Source organism: Hypanus sabinus, chromosome X2, assembly GCF_030144855.1.
Source record: "Hypanus sabinus isolate sHypSab1 chromosome X2, sHypSab1.hap1, whole genome shotgun sequence".
Lineage (NCBI taxonomy): Eukaryota > Metazoa > Chordata > Chondrichthyes > Myliobatiformes > Dasyatidae > Hypanus > Hypanus sabinus.
Window position 1 is genome coordinate 6,232,654 of NC_082739.1, and position 19,747 is coordinate 6,252,400.

At 41.7% G+C, this 19,747-nt stretch overlaps 1 protein-coding gene across 3 annotated transcripts in view; it reads left to right on the top strand.

Annotated features, from left to right (window-relative positions):
* Positions 1-19,747, top strand: part of LOC132385103 (transmembrane protease serine 5-like) — a 67,251-nt gene that overhangs the window by 34,046 nt on the left and 13,458 nt on the right. For all 3 annotated transcript variants that reach the window (XR_009509081.1, XM_059956842.1, XM_059956843.1), the window contains 4 exons: positions 9,333-9,449; positions 10,384-10,519; positions 13,609-13,722; positions 15,139-15,182. Coding sequence is in view for 2 of the 3 variants with exons in the window: in XM_059956842.1 (XP_059812825.1) it covers positions 9,333-9,449; positions 10,384-10,519; positions 13,609-13,722; positions 15,139-15,182 (411 nt within the window). In the remaining variant the exon portion in view is untranslated. The remainder of the gene's footprint in view (positions 1-9,332; positions 9,450-10,383; positions 10,520-13,608; positions 13,723-15,138; positions 15,183-19,747) is intronic.

The following is a 19,747-nucleotide window of genomic DNA, read 5'->3' on the forward strand; positions in this document are numbered from 1 at the left end:
ATCAACTCACTGGCACTTTGCTTCATCCCTCGCCCTCCAAGTTTCACCTATCACCTGGCCTTTCTCTCTGCCCTCCCGCCATCTTTCAAGTTTACTTCTCAGCTTCTTTTTTCTCCAGTCCAGCCGAAGAGTTTCAGCCTGAGACATCGAATGTACTTTTTTCCATTGATGCTGCCTGGCCGTATTGGTGTAAATTTGGTGGCTTCTATGGCCACTGTTAGTGGAAGTGCTGTCCCATGTTCAAACCTGACCTCTGCTGCTGCAGGTGTGGAGTTTGCAAGTTCTCCCTATGACTGAGTGCTCCAGCTTCCTCACACAATACAAAAAGATTTGTGGGTTAATTTGTCACTATAAATTGTCCCTACTGTGTAGAATCAGGGGAGAATGTGGGGGGGAGAGAATAAAAAAGGGTAGTTGGTGGCTGGCATGGACCTGATGGGCTGAAGGGCCTATTTCTCTGCTGCATCTTCCTGTGACTCAAAGTCAAGTTCAGTGAAGCATACGTACACAGGGTATATATGCTAGCTTTTTGCATATGCAGCAACACAGTAATTACAAACATGACATGCTTAAGTTAACATAAACTTAAAATAACATTGATTCAAGTTTCTTATTATCTAACTATGTATGTGGTATATTACCCTGAGACTTGTCTTCCCCGGAGAAAGCCATGAAACAAAGAATACCAAGGAACCTGTTCAGAGAAAAACATCAAACCCTCAACACATACACAAAAAAAAATCATGCAAATGGGAAAAAAGCGCAAAAACCACAGAATATAAAACATCAAACCACAAATCCATCAAAAAAGTCCAGGCCTATTTAATTCAGCTCAATTTAGTTCATTCTAGCGCCATGTTGTTCATTGACTGCAGGCTGCAGAGCCAGTTTGGCCCAATCGAAACCGCACAAAATAGCAACAAGAAAAGGAGTGGCCAGAAAGCAGAAACACATCACAACGTAACCTACAGAGTCCCATTCACAAACCACTTCCATTAAACCTTCCCTAAGACCCAGAACTCCAGCAACTAACAAGACAAAATAAGCGTGATAACATTAGTTCAAGTTGAGAGTGAGAAAGGGAAATAACGTTTGTGGCAGTGTTAGAGGTTTTTAGGCTAGATGCTGTAAGGTGAGTAGATAACTTTTCCTTTCAAACATCAGTGAATCAGGTGGATTTAATGACATCATTTTATTTATATATTATTTGCGTGCATTAAAAAGGAGAAACTAGACTGTTTGCTTTTTGCCAAAGGAGATTGATAGGAAAGTTAGTGCAGCTGTTCTACGTATGCTAGATAGAGTGAAATTGCTCCCATGAGCATGTTTAGTTTGGGGTTCACCATGTAGCTAGGATCTGGATTTCGATACTATTAAGGCTAATTGTCAGTAAAATACATGAGAAATGAAAGCAAGAGTAGGACATTTGGCTAATTACACTTGTTCTTTCTATCAATACCATGCCTGTCTTTTATCTCAGTGCTATTGCCCTCTTATCCTCTAACCCCTGATTTTCCCAATATCCAAGTATCAATTGATGTCAGTATTGAACATAATCTGGCTGCACCTTCATATTCTCTTGGGAAGACAGTTGTAAAAATTCAGTTCTCTCCGTGTGAAGCAATTTCCTCTCGTCTAAGTTCAGAAGAGCCAACCCCTAGTTTTGAGAATGGTTTCGGACACCCACTTTGACGAAATATCACCCCAACCGCCCCCACCCCCCTTCACTAATGCACTCCAGCTCTGTAAATATTTTATGCATTTCCATGAGGCAAAATGGAAACAGAGTCAATCAGTGACTTCAAAACGGAACTGGGTAAGCACATAAGAGGAACAATCGACAATATTTGACAGGATTGCCCCACAAGGTGGTAGCTAGGAATGGGTGATCCTATTTATCAACTAATTTTGGTTTTAAGCCGCTGTGTTCGGATTCAGGCTCGTCTCCAGATCAGTTGTCCAGACCTTTGGATTCTTGTCTGGAATCACAAAGCAACAGATAAAGCAGGACAAAATATGCCCTTTACGTTTGTGTCTAGCTTTGCCTTTAATGGTCAGAAATTAATTATGCATAAGATTATGGGAAGAGGTCCTCCTGTAAACAGAAGTATGTAGAGGTGCTTAAGGCTGTTCTACTTGTCCACATGTCCCTCCTCACCAATATCCCTTCTGGCATTTATCCCTGAAAGTGGGACAAACGTTTACACCTGCCCCTTCACCTCCTCTGTCACCACCACTCAGGGTCACAAACTGTCCTTCCAGGTCAGGCAACCTGCAAGTCTGTCAGAGTGATCTACTGTATCCGGTGCCTTTGATGTAGCCCCCTCTACATCAATAAAACCCAATATAGACTGGGGGACCACTTCGCTGAGCACTTTCACTCCATCCACCACAACAGGCATGATTTCCCAGTGGCCACACATTTTAATTCTACTTCCCATTCCCATCGCGACATGTCAGTCCATGGGCTCCTCTACTGCCGCAGTGAGGCCACTCTCACCTCATGTTCTCTCTGGGTAGCCTCCAACCTGACAGCATAAGCATTGATTTTTCTAATTTCCATGATGTATCCCCCTTCCCCCTTCTTTATTTTTCCATTGCCATTCTGGCTCTGCTCTTACCCCTTCCCTTCTCCTCACCTGCCCATCAACTCCCTTTGGGTCCCCTCCTCCTTCCCTTTCTCCCATGGTCCACTCTCCACTCTGATCAGATTCCTTCTTCACTTGTCCATCTATCACCTCCCAGCTTCTCACTTCATCACACCCACCTCCCCTGCCCACAATATTACACCACACCTGACTTCACCGATCATCTGTCCGCTTGTACTCTTTCCCCTAACCTTCCTTCTTATTCTGGCTTCTTCCCCCTTCCTTTCCAGTCCTGATGAAGGGTCTTGGCCCAAAATGTCAACTGTTTATTCCACTCCATAAATGCAGCCTGACCTGCCGAGTTTCTCCAGCATTGTATGTGTGTTGTTCTTGATTTCAAACATCCGCAGAATCTCTTGTGATACTTATTCTCTGTTCTCTAATTCAGTGAGATCCAAAACCCATACCCAATGAACAAATCATGAAAAGCAGCTTTACAACTGTTAATTTACTAGTGTGAAGATTCAGGTTGGGAAGGGTGATTCAATTTAATCTGATCTCTTATCAGTCCTCCCAAAAACTACCAATAATTGTACTGACTCATTTGGGAGAGAACTATCTCATGCTGGATGGGGACTAGAAGATAAACCTGCTGATAGGAATGACTCCTTAGTTCCCACAAGAGAACTAATAAAATCAATATAAATTCTATAAGCAGGAGCATGAAAAAATATTTTGAGTATTATTCACAACTTCAAGATATCCCAAGGAACTTTAAATCAACAAAGTAATTTGATGTATTTATTTAGGCACTGCCAAGAGACCATTCAGCCCATTGATTTTAGGCTGGCTGTTGGTGGAGCAATCCCTTCAGTCTCATTCCCTGGTTCTTTCTGAAGCATTGTCACAAAAAAAGGCACCACAAATTCAGAACAAGCTCCAAACCTTTAAATATCAAGTCTAGATGACCCAGCCTCTAAACTTGTTCATTTTAAGCCATTTAACAAGGTAGCTGGTACATTAATTTCTTCCTCCCTTTGTTTCCACGGTAACAAAGCATGGATAACTCACAAGTTATTTATTAACCATACCACACCTTGATGTTTGATACTACTCCACATACTGCCTGTGGTTGAGTTATTGCTCATTACAAGCAAAGTTCAGAAAGGAAGTTAAAATCTCAGTCTAGGTGTACAAGTTAGGACTTTTATAAAAGGGGAATTGTTAATATAAACTCAGTGGCCATTTTATTTGATACTTCCTGTACCGAACAAAATGGCCACTGAGTGTACATTTGTGTTCTTCTGCTGCTGTAGCCAATCTTCTTCAAAGTTCAACATGCTGTGCATTCAGAGATGGTCTTCTGCACACCACTGTTGAAACGTGTGGTTATGTAAGTTACTGCCACCTTCCTGGCAGCTTCAACCAGTCTGGCCATTCTCCTCTGACCTCTCTCATTAACAAAGTGTTTTCACCCACAGAACTGTTGCTCACTGGATGTTTTATTTTATTAATTTCACACCATTCTTTGTAAGCTCTAGAGACTGCTGTGTGTGAAAATCTCAGGAGATCCTTAGTTTCTGAGATAATCAAACCACCCCATCTGGTACCAAAAATTATTCTGCATTCAAAGTCACTTACATCACAATACTTCCCCATTCTGATGTTTGGTCTGAACAACAACTGAACCTCTTGATCATGTCTGCACGTGTTTATCCATTGAGTTGCTGCCATTTGATTGACTGATTAGATATTTGCATTAACGAGCAAGAGTACAGGCGTACCTAATAAAGTGACTACTGATGTGTGGGCAGGGAGGAAAGGAATTTACTTAACTTACACAAATGGGTTGCAACCATATATGAAATTTATTATACATAATTTTAGTAAACTGGTTAAACCAGTTTTCAGATATTAAGCTGTACAGTATCTTTACAGTCTTTTTTATAGGAGAGAAAACATGTTCCAGGTCTCAAATAAGGCACAAATGATTATCATTGATTGATTGCTTTGGGGATTTAAAGCACTGAAAGAAATTTGGAATGAAAAGTCAACTGAAAAAAATTCTTAATCTACGTAAGATAGCCCTCAACTAGCTCAAAGCACTCCATTTACAATTAGCCTGAAGTTCAATGACCATTATTGTCCAGATAAGCACAGAAGGATAATTGTACAAATCATGAGGTGAATGATATTCCCCTAATACAAGAAATCATTCTTGTATTAAAAGAAAATGTTCTGTGGCTCATTCGTAAACACTGTCTGCTTCCTGTGTCCATTTCTACTGTGCCACATTAGGGCAAAATCTGTATAATTTAGAGAGGTTTGAACTTGAGAAATTACTTGGCCTCTTGAATTAGAGACAGGGATGCAGGTCAGCTAAGGCATCAGTTTAACATCTCACCCAGCACACTGGAACTCTAAAAGACAGGACACCGTCAGTCACTCTGAATAATGGACAAGGACAGGAATCCATAACTTTTGACTTGAAAGTAGTGACACACGGCAAAGTGAAGTCTGGGTTTGAGGTGAAAAGTAAATAGATGGCAATCCATTATAAGTGCTACTGGCAAAAGAATGTCTTTACTTTCAAAGGAATATGATTCCCAGAATGTAGTTTTTAGAATTACTCACATCACAATTAAATTGTTTCAAGTGTAGTCTTAGATCACACCGAGTTCGAGTAATATCCATTCAATTAAAAAATATAATTCAGCAAAAGCCTTCAGTTATCTAATTCAAGACCGCCCAAGTTCAATATTTCACAAGTGACTGACAAAGCAATCACATATTCCACCCTTTAGTAAAGTAACCAAAATGCCAACTCAGTGAAATTCTATTTATCATGTCTCTTTTCATTAGATGAGTAATGTCAGGGAGGAGTATAGGTAAAAATAGTCATTGTGTAACAGTCTATCTTAAACTCAGATATGTGGTCATGTTGGTTTACTTAATATTTAGCATGCACTTTAGTCTTTAGTATCATTGAAAAGGACAGCAATTATTGTCTGTCTACAACTGCTCCTAGCAAATTAGAGAGAAGCCATTTTCTACTATCGTGGGCAACGCTGTTGAGTAGAGGTCAAGACCTGAGTAGAGATCAAGGAGATAGAGAGCCTTGAGATATGGTGCCATGGTAGAACCTTTCTCTCAATGTCAGCACAACAAAAGAGTTGGTCATTGACTTCAGGAAGGGGGTGCAGTCACTTCTGCTTACATCAAGAGTTCTCATTTTTAGAGGGTTGAGAGCAACTAACATAATCAAAGATCCCACTCACTTCAGATATTCACTCTGCTCGACTCTCCTGTTTGGCAGAAGATACAAAAGCCTGAAAGAAAATACCATAGGCTCAAAGGGAGCTTCTATTCTGGCGTTATAAGACTATTGATTGGTCTTTGTACAATAAGTCCATAAGATCATAAGACATAGGAGCAGAATTGGGCCATTCAACCTATCGAGTCTGCTCCGCCATTCCATCATGGCTGATTTATTATCCCCCCCTCAACCCCATTCTCCTGCCTTCTTCTCATAACCTTTGACATCCTGATTAAACAAGAACCTATCAATTTCCGCTTTAAACGTACCCAATGATATGGCCTGCACAGTCATCCATGGCAATGAATTCCACAGATTCACCACCCTCTGGAAAAAGAAATTCTTCCTCATCTCTGTTCGAAATGGACGTCCTTCCTTTCAGTGGCCTCTGGTTGCAGACTCCTTCACTACAGGAAAATCCTCTCCATCTCCACTCTATCTAGGCATTTCAATATTCGATAGGTTTCAATGAGGTCCCCCCCCCAAAAAAAAAATGCTCCAGAGCCATCAAAGATAAGAAGAACTCTTGACCTTGCAATCTACCTCAGATGGTCTTCATCTTATTGTCTGTCTGCACTGCACTTTCTCTGTAACACTTTATTCAGCACTCTATTATTGGTTTCCCTTGTACTACTTCAATGAACTGTTGACAACATGCAAGACAAGTTTTTCACTATACCTCAGTACATGTGACAATAAACCAATTTACCAACTCATCAAGACTTGTAAAGCCAATGACTATACAGTAATGGTTTTACATTCATAACTTAAGACATTGTGTGACCTCAAAGGGAACTTGGAAATAGTGGTCTTCCCAAGTGCCTGCTGCTCCTGATATGGATGATATATTAGTTGGGGAGGTATTATTGAGCAAGGGTTGTCAAGTTCCTACAGCGAATTTTTCAGATGGAATACCGAGCCACTATGTAGTGATGGCACTGAACATGGAAGGGATTCCAATCAAAAAAGTTCTTTTATCCAGAATTTCTCAGTGGGTACAATTCAAGAATTAACACTTTTGAATCAATCATTCTTACCCAACAGTTAAATGTATACTTTCCAGCAGGAGGTTATCAAAGGCATATACTACCCTGATATTTTATCCTTATATATTCACCCTGAGCATTAAGGGCAATCATTCTGAATCATAAACTGCCAGGGTGGAGCTGGAACGTGGCCTTAATCTCTGACCAAGGCCCCAGCTGGATTTCCAGAATCCTCTAGCCCTACTTAAAAAGTAACAAAGTCCTTAGTATCTTGCCGTTATAAGTGAACATTCAACCCATGAACACTACCTCACCACTTTTTTAATTTCTATTTTTGCACCACTTATTTAACTATTTTGTATATTATATACTTAATGCATTTCACAGTTTTTTCCTACATTTATCATGTATTGCATTGTACTGCTGCTGCTAAGGTTACAAATTTCACAACATATGCCAGTGATATTAAACCTGATTCTGATTAATTACATCTCAGCAAACATCATCAATGTAGATTTAGCTGGAAGCTCGTCCCCCATAATTTCTGCTATCAATAGTTTATTGTACTTCGCTTCTGAAATCCTTTTCATTATGTGAACGTATCAATGCTATTTAATATTACATTTAGTACAACTAATGGGGCTGAATTTTCCAGCCATTTAACTGGTTTGACATTCTTATTTGTGGCAATCCATTCAATTCAAATGGTTAATGGATTTTGTATTTGTTACAGTCACTGCTGAGGACAAGTTCTTTATTTAACTCTTCAGAACTTCCTGATGTTTTGAATAATGCTGCATAAATGCATACTTGCTTATTAATCTAATTGATTCTGTATTTATGGGATTTATATCAACAGATAGTAGTACACCTCTAGAGTCAAGCAACAAAGTTTGTATCAAACACACAGGATACATGGATTCAATTCTTGGACATGTAGATGTAAGTGCAATGGTCATATTCCCTTGCACTGATAGATTTTCCTATAACTGGAGCCAACCACAGCTAGACTACACTCCTCTCATTAGATCTTGTCCTGTTACTCTGTAAATATTTGGACATAGTATCATGGGATTGGTCCAGATCCACGATGTTATATCATTCTGAATTATGCATATACATTGGTCATCATTTGATGACCACCCTCTCCCACAGTTGAGCAGTTCACCTACCTGGGCAGCCTCATCTCCAACGAAGCCACGATAGTAAGAGATGTTGACAATCAACTCGCTTGAGCCAGCAGTGCCTTTGGGCACCACCAGAAACATGTGTGGAAGAACCACCAGCTGCATCTGTCCACAAAATCCAGGCGTACAGGGCTGCTGTCATCACAACACTGCCATACGGCTCTGAAGCCTGAGACTTGTACCGTAAGGTCCTGGAGAGGGCTTAGCTTCCGCTGGCCAGGCCACATGTCTCGCATGGACAACTCCAGGCTACTAAAAGCAGTACTCTACGGAGAACTCTCTCAGCGAAAGAGAGATTGTGGTGCCCTGTGCAAGAGGTACAAAGACCAACTTAAGCAGCAGTTCTCACAGGCAAGTGTCAAGGTCAATGAATGGCAGCGGCTGGCTTGTGACAGAAACCACTGGACAACGCTGATCCATGAAGCAGCCAAGAATTTTGGGAGTCTAGAAGAGCGACTACTGAAGAGAAGAGGAAACACAAGGTAAGATCCTACTATCGAAGCACCTGCATCCCAGCTGTTGCCGTGTCCTTACTGCTACAGAGTGGGCAGATCCAGAATTGGCCTCTACAGTCACCAACAATCATGCCATCGCTCCTGAGGACTCTTCTTCCCTCCTGATCTTCACAAGTGAAGAACCAGCATCATCATAATTATACAGTATTTTGCCCTGTTTAATTAACTTGGCTTTAGAACGAGGAACTGGATTAGGAGTTGGGATCTGGGAAAAAATAAGTATTGTCAGTGTTAAGATTGGGTCTGAGATAATTATGTTTGTGAATGTTTGGCTCGGGATAATTTTGTGTTCTGTTTATGCTTTGGGGTTTTGGTTGAATCCAATTCAGAGCCTGGGCTAGTTTAAATTACTGTACAGGCTGGGTTGTGGGCAACCCAACATACCTCAATGCAATTCTTAATGTGTGAAATATTACAAGAAATACATAATATGTATGTATTACACACAAACTATTATATGTATATCACTTCTAAACTTCCATGAAGGTTGTAATTTCTTCATTGTAGTTCCAGTGGTAAATCAGAAGGCTCTAGTTTTCAGCTAATGGTAGCTTTTCTATGAGAGTGACTGCAGATAAGAATACTAAGTGTCATATTGATGATTTTGGAATGTCATCATGTACATGGTGTACTCTCCATTTTCCAACAATGCCCATGTGCATGATGAAAGAGGTGGAGATCCTCACCTGATGAGCCGTTAATAAAAGCCTTTTTCACTTCAATTTTATGTTTTGCATTAGTGAGGCACTTGGAGAGGCCCATTGAAAAGAAAAACCTGATTCCAACGGGAGGCAATCCTCCCACAACCAACTGCAATGCAACTGACCAAGAGTTCAGCAGCACAGCTCCAATCACAGGTTGGTGATATATTGTACAGCTCTTTGGAAGTACTAGGCCAATTTGCAAAGCGCCATTGCTTGAACAAAGCTTGAGCTACTGTGATCTCAAGAAGGTAGAGGTTAGGTTGCTTCTGGAGTTGGATAACTCCTGGCGTTAATCACATACTAAACTTAATCAACTTCTGCAGCTAACATCAAAGTTTAAAGTTCAAAGTAAATTTATTATCAAAGTGCATATATGTTACCATGGACTACCCTGAGATTCATATCCTCACAGGCATTCACAGTAGAACAAAAGAGCACAATAGAATCCATGAAAAACTACACACAAAGACTGACAAGCAATGAATGTGCAAATACATGCATACAAACATACATACATAAATATGTTTTTTCCGTTCCTGGGCACTGGTGTTTCCACACGAAGCATATTTCTATCATTAACATGAGAGCAACACACAGAAGGTGCTGGAGGAACTCAACAGCCAGGCAGCATCTATGGAAAAGAGTAAACAGTCGACATTTCAGGCTGCAATTCTTCATCAGGACTATTTCTATCTTTGGTCAATTCCTGTTGTCACACTGTTCTACTGCCAAACTGCAACCATAATTTACACTTAGTATTAGTTTGATCTTCACACCATGATAGAGTGGTCCTAGAAGTAAAACTCCAGATATTTGTCTGTTCCTGCAGTTACATTACTTGTGTTAAGTTTCTTCTGGAACTGGTTTTCAATTCTAGCTTGTCCCAGAGTCAATCTTTCCTGTAGTCGGTTTGCCCAAGAGATAATATATCTGGTATTGATCTATGGTAGTCTGCGCCTGGAGATGATGTGTTCTGAGAATGTTCTTCAATGCCCCATTTGAGGGAGGGGATGAAACAGAGAAACTCGCATCCTAGCTGAGAATGTGATGTCTGATTGGTTTGTAATGACCTGTACTTTGTATCTAGTTTCTTTCAGAGTTAATTCTGAGAACTTGCTATTGGAGATACGTAACCATTCATGGCAAGGCTGGCTTCCTGTATGTGGCACCAAGTGGAATTCCTCTCTGGGTGAACTGATGTGCAGATACATGGGACATATCAAGTATGCTGTGTTTCCACACTCAATTATCACTGAGAATTTTTTAATTGAATCATCTGGGAGTTAAACCTTTTTTCACAATGTCTTGGTGCCAATTCATTGGAAAAATACAGGAAAAATGCAGCACAGAAGCTAGCCTTTTTGTCCAACCATTCTCTGTTAGTGTTTATATCTGCTATATTATCCTCTTTTCAGACCTGCTTCCCTGTATCCTTTCTTGTTTATTCAATGATATAATGCTAAATCACCTTTAAGCTAACTGGTTTGCTAGGCCATGTCAGAAGCCAGTTAAGATCATCCATGAAAACCTTGCATAATTTTAAAGACCCCCAAGTGTCCTAGGCCTCTCCATCTTTCTATTGATTATATATTCTCTGTTCTATCAACTGTGTAATTCACAATTATTCTAGGAGGTCTAACCAATTGTTAACATAACTGTTTAGCTTTTCAGTCCTGTCTCTTTAGAAATGAACCCCAGGGTTTGTTTTGGGCATGTTGGTTTTCTAACTTGAGTTGCTGTTATATTAGTTAAGGTAGGGTGGATATTTTAGTATGAACTGTGATCTTATTACTTAAAGCTCTGATATTAATTAAATCCCTATTCATTTATCTTGTCAAATTTGATCGTCTTTGCATGGTTTCTGTATCTGCTTCCCTAGATCCCTCTCATCCTCTATATTTAGATCGTTAATATTAAAATGCTGTAAAAGGCCCTCAAAATCCAAACAGCTAAGCACTGTTATACTGCTGTGGTCTACCCACCTGCAATTCCACTCCCGCTTTCCCCATTCACAGGATTTGGGGAAGGCTCCTCAGTTAACATAGAACATCACAGTACAGGTCCTTAGGCTCACGGTGTTGTGCTGACCTTTTAACCTACTCTAAGATCAAACTAACCCTTCCCTCCTACATAGCCCATATTTTTCTATCATCAATGTGCCTATCAAAGCACTTCTTAAATGTCCCTAATGTTTCTTCCTCTGCTGGCACCCCCAGCAGTGCACCTATCACTCTGCGTAAAACACCTACCTCTGACATCTCCCCGATACTTCTCTCTAATCCCTTTAAAACTGTCCCTTTCCGCCCTGAGAAAGTCTCTGGTTGTCCACTTCATCTTTGCCTCTTATCATCTTGTGCATCCTCTTTTGCAGAGTGCACATGAACTGTAGATGTGGCTCCAAAGACATCATTGGACCTATGAGCATTAATGCTCGGAAAAGTGGCACCTGAGGGGCAAAAGAGAGGGAGTATATGGCTCAGACTTATGTTCTTGCCCGCATAGAATTCACCACCATTACTGAAATAACTAAACTAGTATCTTCTCCGCCTGCTTGTAAGAACAGTTTGCAAGCTTTTTTTTATAAATACTGTTGCATTTTTCCTTGGAGCTGTTCACATTCCCAGTCCTGCAGTCTGTCCATTTACAGCTGGCCCCTCTATCACAGTGGTGTGTTTGGACCCTGAACTGACCTCACCAGGCAAACCCCTCCAGTGATCCCTCACCTTACACTGGGACATGGCAGTGATCTTATAAACAAAGCTGCCTCCAGACAAAATTCAATCCATCTACACCTCAGCAGCCTTGTTGATGCCAATTGCTGTAGCATAAAGAAAACTACATAAATCTGCAACTTGTAGGACACCATTCAGTAACAGAGTATGATAAAAGGGAAATTATGTATGTTACACAGAGAGCAGTATCCATCATAGGGTATCATATTCAGGAGCATTTAATTATTTATTGATTGGGATACAGCACAGAACAGGCCCTTTCAACCCTTCGAGCCATACCACCCAGCAATCTCTCGATTTAACCCTAGCCAAATCACAGGACAATTTACAATGACCAATTCACCTACCAGCCAGTACATCTTTGGACTGTGGCAGGAAACCAGAGCACCCAGAGGAAACTCACGCGGTCACAGGGAGAACATACAAACTCCCTACAGGCACCTAAAAGTTGCATGAATGATGTCATTATCAACAGTTTCCCTTCCAAATAAAATCCCCATCAGTCCTGGAAATATATCAACATCCATTCATCATCCATTATGCCGCACTGGTCCTTGAAGCAAGTGGTGCCAGGTTCGAATCCAGCCGACTCCTTGCATGCTTTCCATCCATGCTGGGTGAAGCATTGAGATAGAAACTCAGCCTCGTTTAAAAAATGATAAATATGCTTAAGAAATGGCAATTGCTGCCTGATGCGCTACATGGCATGGAGAGAAACAATGTTTTTTTAAAAATTCATCATCCTGAAACATCCTACCCAGCAACACTATGAAATGTCCTTCACTCTAATAATTGTAGCAGTTGCCACCATTACCTTCCTGAGGACAGTTAAATGCTATCCTTGCCTGTGATGTATAAATAATGAAATTAATGAATGAAGTTACTCAGATTAACACACACAAAATGCTAGAGGAACTCAGCAGGTCAGCGAGCATCAATGGAGAGGAATAAACAGTTGACATTTTGGACTGAGACCTTTCACCAGGATGGGAAAGGAGGGGGCTAAGAAGTCAGAATAAGGAGGTGGAGGAGGGGAGGGAATACAAGCTGGCAGGTGATAGGTGAAGTCAGGTGAGGGAGAAGATCAGTAGGTGAGGGAGGGGGAAATGAAGAAAGATGCTGAAGAAGAAAAATCTAATACGAGAGGAGAGCGGACCATGGAAGAAAGGGAAGAATAAGGGGCACTATGCAGAAAGGAAGAACCGTCTTCTCCCTTCCTTTCCAGTCCTGAAGAAAGGTTTTGGCTTGGCCTGAAATGTCAACTGCTTATTCTTCTCCATAGCTGCTGCCTGAACTGCTGAGTTCCTCCAGCATTTTATGAGTGTTTCTTTGGATTTCCAGCATCTGCAGAATCTCTTATGTTTGTGACATTATTCAGCCAGCTACATCAATCTCCCAATCTCAAATGTTCACTAGAGGATCTTCTAACAATGTCACTTTCTAAGAATCAAACGCATTGAATTGGAAAGGAAGGCTTATTTTGTGGCAGCGATGCACATTAAACAAACAGGAGAAGTAGTAGTTATGTCTGCAAGTGCAGACAGTGAAATGTGAATCTTATCATGTGTTTTATCCCACAGATACCTGAGTTCTGATGTAGTTAGTGTGAGTGAGATTGAACGCAATTATGCACAGGGATTCGCTGAGATTGCTAATGGGCAGGACAGTAATTTGGAAAACATCTGGGGCTACAGGTTTGCCACATTTCCTTTGACTTATACAATGTATAATCACATGACAGGGTTAGAATGCCAAAATATTGGACTCAACCTTTTAAAACAGGCTGTCTTGTTGTTCCTAAAAATTCTAGTTCCTCCTTTTAACTGACAGCACAAAGGTTCAACATAATCACATGTGCTTTAAACACAGTGATACATGTCACTGTAGATAGAGGTTGTGATGAAGTCCTTTAATAAATACATGCCTACTTACCAGAATTCTCAAGCGAAATCAGAATAAAGTTTGCTAATGACTGACACTCATATTAGTTATTTGCATATTAAGTAAATACTATATATTCAAGGTTTAAAAAGTTCAAAGTAAATTTATGATCAAACTATATATTTGTCACCATATACTGTCTGGTAATTTATTGCTGGCATTTACAGGAAAATAAAGAAATAAGATAGAATTTATGAAAAACTATAAATAAAGACTGACAAACGACCAATGTCAGACAAATAGTGCAAATAATTAAAAAACAGCAAATAAATAATACTGAATTGTGGAGTCCTTGAAAGTGAGCCTATAGGTTGTGGAATCAGTTCAGCATTAATGTGAATGAGGTTATCTACACTGGTTCAAGAGCTTGATGGTTGAAGGGTCATTACTGACCCTGAACCTGCTGGTAAGGGACGTAAGGTTCCTGTAGTTCCTGCCTGATGGTAGTAGTGAGAAGAGAGATGGCCTGGGTGGTGGGGGTCCTTAACGATGGATCCTGCCTTCATGTGGCAGCGCTCCTTGCAGATGTGCTCAATGGTGGGGGGGGGGGGGGTTTGCCTGTGATGGGCTGGGCTGTATCCACCAACTTCTTTGACTCCTTCAACCAACAGCATAAATAAGAGCTTTCAACATGGAGTCTGGAACAGTTACCTACAAAAGTTCTTCTTGCACGCCTGAAGCAAACCTGTCAGCTACACTCATCAGCCAATTCATCACTTCCCATAGAGTTAATCAGTGCTCTCGTGAGGGGCACAGTGTTGTTATCTGAATAAGATGCTAGGCTGAGGCTCATCTGCTTTCTCAGACAAAGATAAAATATCCTACGCAATTGAATGTGAGAGGAGCAATAGAGTTCTCTCCTATATCCTTATTCCCTAAACATCTTCACTAAAATAGATTTATCAGGTTATTAACTCAGCCCTGTGTCTGTGCTGCTTCATTACAATAGAGACTATCCATCAAAATTGTCTAATTGTTAAGCAGCTTGGGAAGGCACAGATCTGCGGAAGCACTCTAGAACTGATTGTCCTCCTTAAGAAACTGTCTCTCTTGCAAATCACCAAAACAATTAGAAAATCCACCCACCATCAACTTAGTCAATAGTTTTCTTTTGGTGCAATCCTCCTGGCATCTCAGTGAATATAGTTTCTTCTTTTCTTTCTTGCCAGGACTAACTGTACATCTGGAAAAGTAGTAAAATTGAAGTGCTCTGGTAAGTACATCTGCTTAAAATAGAGCATTTTAAAATCACTGTTTTCCAATCAGTAAACTTAAACTAAGGAACATAGAGCAGCTGTAAGACAGGTACTGTTTCACTTGTTCAACTATCATCTACAGAGCTATGTATACTGTATCATTATATTCTTCCAATACACTAAAGTGACCCTATATTCTAACCCCCTCACAACTCTGCATCTATTAATTGCACTGCCTGGTCCAGTGAAACTTTGTGCTTGGGGTAAAAGTGAGGCACCATCATGTCCTCTCTGCACTGGCAGAGGGACTCTGGAACAAATCCTCAGCAGCTGCCCAAAAGCCCTGGGAGAAGGCCGCTTTCACTGACGCCATGACCAGGTGCTGAAGGCAGTGGCAGAAAGTATCTCCTCGGCAACCCAAAAAACCCATAGCCTCTGTCAAAGCTGGAGAGCAACCACAGCCTTAGCCCAGATCACCAGCAGGCTTGCTCACTACAGCATCTGAGTGGCAACTGAAAGTTGATCTTAGCAAGCAATTGAAGTTTCCTGTTGGTGAGGAATGAGATTCTGTCCTTTGCAAGGGGGGACATAGGGTCAGGAGAAGTGGAGTCTGTCTGCATAGAACTGAGGAACAGTAAGGGCAAAAGGACCCTAATGGGTGTTGTCTACAGGCCACCAAACAGTAGCATGGATATTGGGTGCAAGTTGAATAGGGAGTTAACATTGGCACGTGGCAAAGGTAATGTCGCAGTAGTTATGGGGGATTTCATCATGCAGGTGAACTGGGAGAATCAGGTTGGTGCTGGACCCCAGGATAGGGAGTTTGTAGAGTGCCTAAGGGACGCATTCCTGGAACAGCTTGTACGAGAGCCAACCAGGGACAAGGCTATTCTGGATTTAGTGTTATGTAATGAACAGGATTTGATAAGCGATCTTGCAGTAAAGGAGCCATTAGGAGGTAGTGATCATAATATGATAAGTTTTCATCTGCAATTTGAGAAGGATAAGGGCAGATCGGAGGTGTCAGTGTTGCAGTTGAACAGGGGAAACTATGGAGCCATGAGGGAGGAGCTGGCCAAAGTTGACTGGATGGATAGCCTAGCAGAAAAGACAGTGGAACAGCAATGGCAGGTATTCTTGGGAATAATGCACAAGGTGCAAAATCAGTTCATCCCCCAGAGAAGGAAGGATTCAAAGGGGGGAAAGGGGCCACAGTGGTTGACAAAGGAAGTCAGAGATTGCATAGCATTAAAAAAAAAGGAAGTATGACAGAGCTAAGGTGAATGGGAGGACAGATGATTGGGAAGTTTTTAAGGAACAACAGAACTTAACTAAAAAGACAACACAGGGAGAAAAAATGAGGTACGATCGCAAGCTAGCCAGGAATATAAAGGAAGATAGCAAAAGCTCTTTTAGGTATGTGAAGAGAAAGGAAATAGTTAAGAACAATGTTGGGCCCTTGAAGAATGAATTGGGTGAAATTGTTATGGGAAACAGAGAAATGGCAGAAGAATTTAATGAGTACTTTAGATCTGTTTTCACTAAGGAAGACACAAGCAATCTCCCAGATGTATGGATGGGCCAAGGACATAAGGTAACAGAGGAAATGAAACAGATTGACATTAGGAAGGAAACGGTGATGAGAAGACTGATGGAACTGAAGGCTGACAAATCCCCAGGTCCAGATGGTCTGCATCCTAGGGCACTAAAGGAGGTGGCTCTGGAAATTGCGGATGCATTGGTAATCATTTTCCAGTGTTCCTTAGATTCAGGATCAGTTTCTGAGGATTGGAGAATGGCTAATGTTATCCCACTTTTTAAGAAAGGAGGGAGGGAGAAAACAGAGAACTATCGACCTGTCAGCCTGACATCGGTGGTGGGGAAGATGCTAGAGTCCATTATTAAAGATGAAATAGTGGCATACCTAGATAGCAGTGATAGGATTGGGCTGAGCCAGCATGGATTTACCAAGGGTAAATCATGCTTGACTAATCTGTTGGAGTTTTTCGAGGATGTAACCAGGAAGTTAGACGGGGGAGATCCAGTGGATGTAGTGTACCTCGATCTTCAGAAGGCATTTGATAAGGTCCCACATAAAAGATTGGTGGGTAAAATCAAAGCTCAGGGCATCGGGGGGAAGACATTGACATGGATAGAAAACTGGTTGGAAGATAGAAAGCAAAGGGTAGCGGTGAATGGGTGTTTCTCGGAATGGCAGGTGGAGACTAGTGGGGTGCCACAGGGCTCGGTATTGGGACCACAGCTGTTTACAATTTACGTCAACGATTTGGATGAAGGCATTGAAAATAACATCAGCAAATTTGCTGATGATACTAAGCTGGGTGGCAGTATGACATGTGATGAGGATGTTAGGAGAATTCAGGGTGACTTGGATAGGCTGGGTGAGTGGGCAGATACTTGGCAGATGACGTTTAATGTGAATAAGTGTGAGGTTATCCACTTTGGGAGTAAGAACAGGAAGGCAGATTATTATCTGAACGGTGTAGAGTTAGGTAATGGAGAAATACAAAGAGATCTAGGAGTCCTTGCTCATCAGTCACTGAAGGTGAATGAGCAAGTGCAGCAGGCAGTGAAGAAGGCTAATGGAATGTTGGCCTTTATTACAAAGGGAATTGAGTACAAAAGCAAGGAAATCCTCTTGCATTTGTACAGAGCCCTGGTGAGACCACACCTGGAGTATTGTGTACAGTTTTGGTCTCCAGGGTTAAGGAAGGACATCCTGGCTGTAGAGGAAGTGCAGCGTAGATTCACGAGGTTAATTCCTGGGATGTCTGGACTGTCTTACGCAGAGAGGTTAGAGAGACTGGGCTTGTACACGCTGGAATTAAGGAGATTGAGAGGGGATCTGATTGAAACATATAAGATTATTAAGGGATTGGACAAGATAGAGGCAGGAAATATGCTGGGAGAGTCCAGTACCAGAGGGCATGGTTTGAGAATAAGGGGTAGGTCATTTAGGACAGAGTTAAGGAAAAACTTCTTCTCCCAGAGAGTTGTGGGGGTCTGGAATGTACTGCCTTGGAAGGTAGTGGAGGCCAATTCTCTGGATGCTTTCAAGAAGGAGCTAGATAGGTATCTTATGGATAGGGGATTCAAGGGATATGGGGACAAGGCAGGAACCGGGTATTGATAGTAGTTGATCAGCCATGATCTCAAAATGGCGGTGCAGGCTCGAAGTGCCGAACGGTCTACTTCTGCACCTATTGACTATTGTCTATTGTCTATTCATTGCATCATCATCCCTGAGGCCTGACATGGTCATTCTCTCAGAAACCTCAAAGCAGATGGTCATGGTCTAACTGACAGTACCTTAGGAAAACAGGATCGAGGAGGCATTTGAGTGTAAGAAAGACAGGGTCCAGGAGCAGGTAGAGCAGTGCCAGAGACAGGGGTGGAGGGTACAATGTGAGCCTATAGAGGTGGAGTGTAGAGGTTTTGCTGGCTGCTCACTCTGCAGAACCTACTCTCTCCTTGGCATTATGGAGGCTGCAAAGAAAAGAGCCCTCAGGACCATCACAGGGGCTGCTGAGGGAGTCTCCAGATAGCTGTAGATCAAGAGGTGTGACCCATGGACCAGTGCTGCTGGGAGAGAAACCAGGGCCTGATCAGCCCTGGCTGGGTCGCCTCAGTAAGAGTGTCTGACGTTTAAAGACCCAAAACACCCGATGAGCCCTGATTACATCACTGATGATGTGTCCCAGTGCATCTCAGTATCACTCACAAGAGGAAGAGGTTAGCTTTAGAGACTTATTAGGAACCCCATTTCAGCATGAACTGGTACAAGTACTTTCAGATACAGAAGAATACTGCTGATCACTAAGAAATTAGATTTTGAAGAAAAGTGCTTCCAAGTTACATTACACCACTGGTTGATTTCTGCACATCCTAGATCTATTGTGAAATGTTCCTCACATAGGAAATGGGCTTTTAGAAAATAGATACATGGATGGAATAAGGCAAAATTTACAGCAAAGGTAACTGTTTAGTGCCATTGCTAATACCCCACACAATCAACATTCCTCCTTTCTTCACTCTACCCTGCATATTTAACTATTTGAACATTCCAGAAAGTTGTTGAAGATCCACTACTGGTTCCAATTGTGAAGCCTTAAGTGTTATACTGACTCTCCCCACTTGGTGGCAGAGTGAGTCTGCAAACGAAGAAGAGAAAATCTCCAGATGCTGGAAATCCGAGCAACACACACAAAATGCTGGAGGAACTCAGCAGGCCAGACAGCATCTAGGAAAAGTGTACAGTCAACATTTTGGGTTGAGACCCTTCAGCAGGACTGGAGAAAAGAAGATGAAAAGTAGGGTTAAAAGGCGGGGGAAGGGAGGGAGAAACACAAGGTGATAGCTGAAACCAGGAGAGGGGGGATGAAGTAAAGAGCTGAGAAGTTGATTGGTGAAAGAGATACAGGGATGGAGAAGGAGGGATCTGATAGGAGAGAATAGAAGACCATGGAAGAAAGAAAAGGGGATAGGAGCACCAGAAGGAGGCAATGAGCAAGCAAAGATAGAAGGTGAGAGAGGGCAAAGAGGATGGGGAATAGTGAAGGAG